Here is an 8,846-nt window from a genome sequence, read left to right on the forward strand (position 1 = left end):
AGTGAGAGTGTAAGAGTGACTGAGTGAGAGTGTAAGAGTGACTGAGTGAGAGTGTAAGAGTGAGAGTGACTGAGTGAGAGTGACTGAGTGAGAGTGTAAGAGTGACTGAGTGAGAGTGTAAGAGTGACTGAGTGAGAGTGTAAGAGTGACTGAGTGAGAGTGTAAGAGTGACTGAGTGAGAGTGTAAGAGTGACTGAGTGAGAGTGTAAGAGTGACTGAGTGAGAATGACTGAGTGAGAGTGTAAGAGTGACTGAGTGAGAGTGTAAGAGTGACTGAGTGAGAGTGTAAGAGTGACTGAGTGAGAGTGTAAGAGTGACTGAGTGAGAGTGTAAGAGTGACTGAGTGAGAGTGTAAGAGTGACTGAGTGAGAGTGACTGAGTGAGAGTGTAAGAGTGACTGAGTGAGAGTGTAAGAGTGACTGAGTGAGAGTGTAAGAGTGACTGAGTGAGAGTGTAAGAGTGAGAGTGACTGAGTGAGAGTGACTGAGTGAGAGTGACTGAGTGAGAGTGACTGAGTGAGAGTGTAAGAGTGACTGAGTGAGAGTGTAAGAGTGACTGAGTGAGAGTGACTGAGTGAGAGTGTAAGAGTGACTGAGTGAGAGTGTAAGAGTGAGAGTGTAAGAGTGACTGAGTGAGAGTGTAAGAGTGAGAGTGAGTGTGAGAGGGTGAGTGTAAGGGTGAGTGTGACTGAGTGAGAGTGTAAGAGTGACTGAGTGAGAGTGTAAGAGTGACTGAGTGAGAGTGTAAGAGTGACTGAGTGAGAGTGACTGAGTGAGAGTGTAAGAGTGACTGAGTGAGAGTGACTGAGTGAGAGTGTAAGAGTGACTGAGTGAGAGTGACTGAGTGAGAGTGTAAGAGTGACTGAGTGAGAGTGACTGAGTGAGAGTGTAAGAGTGACTGAGTGAGAGTGTAAGAGTGACTGAGTGAGAGTGACTGAGTGAGAGTGTAAGAGTGACTGAGTGAGAGTGTAAGAGTGACTGAGTGAGAGTGACTGAGTGAGAGTGTAAGAGTGACTGAGTGAGAGTGTAAGAGTGACTGAGTGAGAGTGACTGAGTGAGAGTGTAAGAGTGACTGAGTGAGAGTGTAAGAGTGACTGAGTGAGAGTGTAAGAGTGACTGAGTGAGAGTGTAAGAGTGACTGAGTGAGAGTGTAAGAGTGAGAGTGACTGAGTGAGAGTGACTGAGTGAGAGTGTAAGAGTGACTGAGTGAGAGTGTAAGAGTGACTGAGTGAGAGTGTAAGAGTGACTGAGTGAGAGTGTAAGAGTGACTGAGTGAGAGTGTAAGAGTGACTGAGTGAGAGTGTAAGAGTGACTGAGTGAGAGTGACTGAGTGAGAGTGTAAGAGTGACTGAGTGAGAGTGTAAGAGTGACTGAGTGAGAGTGACTGAGTGAGAGTGTAAGAGTGACTGAGTGAGAGTGTAAGAGTGAGAGTGAGTGTGAGAGGGTGAGTGTAAGGGTGAGTGTGACTGAGTGAGAGTGTAAGAGTGACTGAGTGAGAGTGTAAGAGTGACTGAGTGAGAGTGTAAGAGTGACTGAGTGAGAGTGTAAGAGTGACTGAGTGAGAGTGTAAGAGTGACTGAGTGAGAGTGTAAGAGTGACTGAGTGAGAGTGACTGAGTGAGAGTGTAAGAGTGACTGAGTGAGAGTGTGAGAGTGACTGAGTGAGAGTGTAAGAGTGACTGAGTGAGAGTGTAAGAGTGACTGAGTGAGAGTGACTGAGTGAGAGTGTAAGAGTGACTGAGTGAGAGTGTAAGAGTGACTGAGTGAGAGTGTAAGAGTGACTGAGTGAGAGTGACTGAGTGAGAGTGTAAGAGTGACTGAGTGAGAGTGTAAGAGTGACTGAGTGAAAGTGACTGAGTGAGAGTGACTGAGTGAGAGTGTAAGAGTGACTGAGTGAGAGTGTAAGAGTGACTGAGTGAGAGTGACTGAGTGAGAGTGTAAGAGTGACTGAGTGAGAGTGACTGAGTGAGAGTGTAAGAGTGACTGAGTGAGAGTGTAAGAGTGACTGAGTGAGAGTGTAAGAGTGACTGAGTGAGAGTGTAAGAGTGACTGAGTGAGAGTGTAAGAGTGACTGAGTGAGAGTGACTGAGTGAGAGTGTAAGAGTGACTGAGTGAGAGTGTAAGAGTGACTGAGTGAGAGTGTAAGAGTGACTGAGTGAGAGTGACTGAGTGAGAGTGTAAGAGTGACTGAGTGAGAGTGTAAGAGTGACTGAGTGAGAGTGTAAGAGTGACTGAGTGAGAGTGACTGAGTGAGAGTGACTGAGTGAGAGTGACTGAGTGAGAGTGTAAGAGTGACTGAGTGAGAGTGTAAGAGTGACTGAGTGAGAGTGTAAGAGTGACTGAGTGAGAGTGTAAGAGTGACTGAGTGAGAGTGTAAGAGTGACTGAGTGAGAGTGACTGAGTGAGAGTGTAAGAGTGACTGAGTGAGAGTGTAAGAGTGACTGAGTGAGAGTGACTGAGTGAGAGTGACTGAGTGAGAGTGACTGAGTGAGAGTGACTGAGTGAGAGTGTAAGAGTGACTGAGTGAGAGTGTAAGAGTGAGAGTGAGTGTGAGAGGGTGAGTGTAAGGGTGAGTGTGACTGAGTGAGAGTGTAAGAGTGACTGAGTGAGAGTGTAAGAGTGACTGAGTGAGAGTGACTGAGTGAGAGTGTAAGAGTGACTGAGTGAGAGTGTAAGAGTGACTGAGTGAGAGTGACTGAGTGAGAGTGTAAGAGTGACTGAGTGAGAGTGACTGAGTGAGAGTGTAAGAGTGACTGAGTGAGAGTGTAAGAGTGACTGAGTGAGAGTGTAAGAGTGACTGAGTGAGAGTGACTGAGTGAGAGTGTAAGAGTGACTGAGTGAGAGTGACTGAGTGAGAGTGTAAGAGTGACTGAGTGAGAGTGTAAGAGTGACTGAGTGAGAGTGACTGAGTGAGAGTGACTGAGTGTGAGTGTGACTGAGTGAGAGTGAGAGTGTAAGAGTGATTTGTAAGTGTGTGTGTGTGTGTGTGTGTACTAGAGCTGCTCAGTGAGTGTGTGTGTGTTTGTATGCGTGTGTGTGTGTAGATCTGCTCAGTGAGTGTGTTCTGTCCGCTCTCACAGCTCAACGGCGTGACAGAAGCTCCAGAGCCGAAGCTGAAACAGTCCGAGCCGGTGGCGTCATGTGAGTGTCTGTTCCCACTGCAGCCAATCAGAGAGGGCCATTGCTATGCTCACTCTCCTGAGGTGTGTGTGTGTGTGTGTGTGTGTGTGTGTGTGTGCAGCTCTTCCCATTGTGAGGGCGCCGGTCAAGGGTTCAGTACCTGCCACACACACGAGTCCAGAGAGACGGAGAGACGACGACACACTTAGAGACTCCAGACCGCTTGCGGTGAGACACACACAAACATACACACACACACACACACACACTCACACGACATGCACACACACACACACACACACACACACACACACACCCAAGCGGCTCCTCCCCATGTTTCTGCTGAAGTGATGTAAACTGCAGTTCCTCCTCTGGCCACTAGAGGCTCTCAGCAGAATCTCACTGAGCTCATGTTATAATGGCCAACTTTACCGCAGAATAACACGTTTACAGTCTGGGACACACTGTGGGTTTGGCCTCTACGGCTAATGCTGCCCTTCATGACGACTGTGGGGGGGAATGCTTATAACTCATTCGCTTACATTATTTAAAGCCTTAAAGTTCTGCAGAATTAAGGGCGTGGCCACTTTGAGTGACAGATGGATAGCCACTATGGTCCAGCTAGGTGGGCGTGGTTTCAGCTCTACTCAAGTCCCGCCTCTTTGCCCATTTGGGGTTATGCGGGCGTGGGGCACAGTGCTGCCTAGATGGCGACGGATGGCTTTGCCAATTTTGGGCTTCCAAAATGCTCTTCCTAAAGGTGATGTGCCGTTTAGAAACGCAGTCGATCTCAGCTGGAACAACACACAGAGGATGAGAATGATCGTCTCATGTTTATGTGCTTTATCTAATGTTGGCAGCGGTTAATGTGAGTCCGAATATTTGCTCAGATCTTGAAAATAAACGAAACTAGAGCATTCAAAATGTGGACAAACAATTGTTCTAGAGACTCCGCCCACATGCTCTTCTGATTGGCTGGGATTTTTGATTGATTTTGTTGCGTCTTGTAGCTGCATCTGGTGTTAGAGTGTGTGTGTGTGTGTGTGCAGGACGAGCAGGCGTTACAGCAGCGCTCGGAGTATCTGAAGCAGCAGAGAGACAAACTGCAGGCATTAAAGAGAGATCAGAGCCTGAAGAGCCCCGCTGATGCCCCCCCGACGGCCCCGGAGCCCAGAGCCTCCACACAGGTACACACACACACACACACACACTCACTCACACACACACACGTTCACACAAACACTCTCACACACGCACGCACACACACACACACACAAACACACACACACACTTTCACTCACACACACATTCACACAAACACTCTCACACACACGCGCACACACACACACTCACTCACACACACATTCACACAAACACTCTCACACACACACACACACACACACAAACACACACACACACTTTCACTCACACACACATTCACACAAACACTCTCACACACACACACACTCACTCACACACACATTCACACAAACACTCTCACACACACACACTCACTCACACACATGATGATGATGAAGATTAAAGGAAACTCCGGCGAATGTTTAAGTTTATCTTGATCGTTATATCTTTGTGAGTTCAGTCTCTAGAAGAAAACCCGACCCGGATTGCTAACACAGGTGAATTTAAACAATGGCTGAGTGGATAAAGCATCTCGCTGTCGTGTGAGGGCCCTGTTCATGTCGGACGGACGTTTTAATTGCATGTTGTGTGTGTTAAGCGGCTCTAGACACGTTACGGTTATGCCCCCAGAGCGCCGTTTAGCGGAGGGGCGGCTCTGGGCATTAACTGGAGTAACTCCGCACTGCAAACACCAATCCGGGTCGGGTTTTCTTCTAGAGAGAGAACTCACAAAGATATAACGATCAAGATAAACGTAAAAATGAAACCGATAAATGCAGATTTAGTTTTAGTAAGTGTTATTTGGTTCCATTTTTGGACAATCATTTCCCTAAAGCGTTGATCTGAGGATTCATATAGAGCCGTTATGATTTCTGGATGTGACCTCACAGCTGCTTTTATATGTTCCTCCTTTAAATGCTGGTTTTCTTCTCTTCTTTCCCAGGAGATCTCCGTGGAGGAGAAGAAGAAGCTGCAGAAGCGCAAACATCTGGCAGAGAAGCTCAAAGAGGAGGTCATCAAGAAATGAGCCGCCGCCGCCGCCGCCGCACATGCTTTAGTTATATCAGCGCTCCTCAGGCCAGAGGAGCCGTCGCTCGCCGCGGGCATCCGCAGATCATGGGTGTGCTGAAATATTCTTCTGCATTATGGACACACACACACACACACACACACACACACACACACACACACACACTCACACTCACACACACACACACACACACTCACACACACACACACACACTCACACTCACACTCACACACTCACTCACACTCACACTCACACACACACACACACACACACACACACACACACACACTCACACACTCATATCTCACTGATATTTCTGTGGACAGATGCTTTATGACCAATAAAGGATCACGTTTAGTCATTAGAGAGAAACAGGTTCTTTTTGTTCATTTATTTTTCACAGTGAAGTGTGTATTCTGCTGTTTGAGTTTGTTTCTCTAGCGCAAAACCTACAAGCATTATACACCAATCAGCCATAACATTATGACCAGTGAATAACACTGATGATCTCTTCATCACGGCTCCTGTTAGTGGGTGGGATATATTAGGCAGCAAGTGAACATTTAGTCCTCAGAGTTGATGTGTGTGAAGCAGGAGAAATGGGCAAGCGTAAGGATTTGAGCGAGTTTGGCCAGATTGTGACGGCTAGACGACTGGGTCAGAGCATCTCCAAAACTGCAGCTCTTGTGGGCTGTTCCCGGTCTGCAGTGGTCAGTATCTATCAAAAGTGCTCCAAGGAAGGACCAGTGGAGAACCGGCCACAGGGTCATGGGCGGCCAAGGCTCATTGATGACCGTGGGGAGCGAAGGCTGGCCCGTGGGGTCCGATCAAACAGACCAGCTACTGGAGCTCAAACTGCTCCAGAAGTTAATGCTGGTTCTGATAGAAAGCTGTCAGAATACACAGAGCAGCTCAGTTTGAGGCCAATCAGGGTGACCTCTGACCTCTGACCCCGCCGAAGGCACCAACATTAAACACACGATCTGCACAGATCAGAGTCTGGCTGTTAAATGTGTGTGTAGTTCTGCTCGGTGTTTGTGAATAAATGATTGTATCTGAACTGTCTGCGTGTGTGTTATTTCCATCAGTGCTGATCTGGAGCTCACTCTTGATTTCTCCACCGGTCTTCAGTGCCGTATTCATTTTCACCGGATTGCGTTTTCTAGAAAATCTGCAGCGTAAGACGAAAGGCGATACTGCACTCATATATGAGGACTCAGGTGATGTCTTGAAGAGGTTTAACTGCTTACACTTTACACACGAGCTGTTTAAGGGGATAGTTTAGCCAAAATCACGCCAGATCGTGTACATTACACTCACACTATTATATTATATATTATTATTATTGTGTATTATATTGACCTTACCAGAAGTGAAGCGCATGAAGGATATAGCGTTGTATTCGAGGGAAAAAATGACATGAATACGGCTCGATTCCTCACACAAACTGATGGTGTTGTGTCTTCAGATATCAGTGTGTGGTCATGAGCAGCTTTGTGTGTGTGTGTGTGTGTGTGTTGTCTAAGCATGTTTGTTTTGCTCTCCTAGAATTGTTCTCCATTCACATCATTATATGACCGACACACAGCAGCGGTTGAGTTAAATCTTCATTAGTGTTCTCCTGAAGAAACACACACACCTACATGTGGATGCCCTGGGGTCAGCAGATCAACATCAGGCTCATTTATTAAGCGAAGTATCGCTTTAACCCCTCGCACACGCTAAAGGATGAGTCCGTCAGAAATACACTGCATATGGATGTAAACGTGTGTGTATGAAAACACTTCATGCGTCTGTCACATTGCACGTATGCCTTTTATAAAATATGCAGCTTTACTTCAGGGTTTAACGAGAGCCGATGATGCAGAATTCACATTTATACGGTGTTTGAGCACAGCCATCCTATAATCTGTCATATTTCCCTCCACTCCTGCGGAAAGCTGATGATACACAGGGCGACGCTTTGAGCAATGTTGCTAAAAGATGTTGCTTGGGCTGAGATATTATTATGTGGATAAGATATCCAAAGAAAAAAAATCCCACAGCAACATTGCTCAAAAAGTTGCCTTGTGTATCATCATCTTAAAGCTCCCCTGTGTGATATTTCCCCATCTAGCGGTGTAAAGGTTTATGACCATCCAGTGGATATTAGTTTCTGTTCCTCTCAATTCTGATTTCGTTTTAACTCCTACGGTGGCTGATTTAGTCCAGGATTAACATGGCCTCCCCCTCTTCACATTTGACACGGTGCCATCGAGTGTTAAAATGCCAAAGGCAAAGCTTGAATTTACGGGTATGTCCCTCTTTGGCTACTGTACTTTCAAGATGGAGTGGCAACATGGCGGCCGGCATTCGAACCCCTCACCCGTGTGTGTTTTCAACGGCATATTATAAACTTACCAGAATACTTTATTACTCGAAAGAAGTAAATGAGCCCATATATTTGTGAAAGAACTAAGTGTTTTTAGCTAAGAATAAACTAAAAAAGCTACACAGTGTAGCTTTAAGAGTCAGGAAGCCCCGCCCACCCCTGCTGCTGATTGGCCCTTTAGCATAGCCACGCCCCTGAGTCTGTTTCCTCGAGTATTACAGTGTGTGCCGCAAACATCCCTAACGTCCTGATGAAGCAGCGAAACACACACGAGTCTCATATTCTGAGAATGTGCTAATGATCTTCTGAATGAGCTGAATGCTGTACGCTAATACGGCTAACGCTACCATTCTCAGAGACTAGAGCTGCACTCACCGTCTGCGGGATTCACACACACATATTTATTATGCGTTGTGTTGTCGGATGTGTTGCGTTCCCACACGAGCACCGACACACACTCTATAGATGAACATGACGACTCATGATAGTGGATGAGCTGAGCAGCGTAACTCCACAGCTAATGCTACATCAATGATCCGCTAGTTCAGTGTGTGTGTCGCCTCAGACTCAAACCCGTACGGCTGATCTAAAGCTGCTCATCTCTGACATTAGTCTGACTGAGATCGGCCTGTTCTGACGGAGTGTCTGAAGCTCAGGCTCCGCCCTCTTCTGGAAGGGGGCGGGGAGAAGCAGCTCATTTGCATTTAAAGGGACACACACAAAAACTCTGTGTTTTTGCTTACACCCAAATAGAGGCAAATTTGACGCTATTATAAATCATCTGGGGGTGTTTTGAGCTGAAACTTCACACACACACACACACACCCGTTTATTACGCCTCTTGTGAAGGGGCATATGGGGTTCCTTAAAAAAACATTACTCGAACGTCCAACTGAGAGTTTCAGATTGGCCATGAACGATGTAGAAATAATGTGTGTGCTATGAGAACATTATTAAAGACCAGATAACATGGAAGGGGGACTGGGAGAACGTTTGTTCATGACTTCCAGAGAACCGTCCGCTGTGTGTGTGTGTGTGTGTGTGTGTGTGTATGTGTGTGTGTGTGTGTGTGTGTGTGTGTGTGTGTGTGTGTGTGTGTGTGTGTGTGTGTGTGTGTCTGTGTGTCTGTGTGTGTGTGTGTGTGTGTGTGTGTGTGTGTGTGTGTGTGTGTGTGTGTGTGTGCGTGC

General features: G+C 46.7%; 1 protein-coding gene across 1 annotated transcript in view; it reads left to right on the top strand.

Moving 5' to 3' along the window:
* cfap36 (cilia and flagella associated protein 36) overlaps window positions 1-5,496 on the top strand; it is a 39,915-nt gene extending 34,419 nt beyond the window's left edge. The window contains exons 7-10 of the mRNA XM_067421766.1: window positions 3,079-3,139; window positions 3,240-3,346; window positions 4,168-4,305; window positions 5,202-5,496. Coding sequence (XP_067277867.1) covers window positions 3,079-3,139; window positions 3,240-3,346; window positions 4,168-4,305; window positions 5,202-5,285 — 390 coding nt within the window. The 3' untranslated portion in view covers window positions 5,286-5,496. The remainder of the gene's footprint in view (window positions 1-3,078; window positions 3,140-3,239; window positions 3,347-4,167; window positions 4,306-5,201) is intronic.
* The last annotated feature ends 3,350 nt before the right edge of the window (window positions 5,497-8,846 follow it).

The sequence above is a fragment of the Pseudorasbora parva genome, chromosome 17, assembly GCF_024679245.1.
Source record: "Pseudorasbora parva isolate DD20220531a chromosome 17, ASM2467924v1, whole genome shotgun sequence".
Classification (NCBI taxonomy): Eukaryota; Metazoa; Chordata; class Actinopteri; order Cypriniformes; family Gobionidae; genus Pseudorasbora; species Pseudorasbora parva.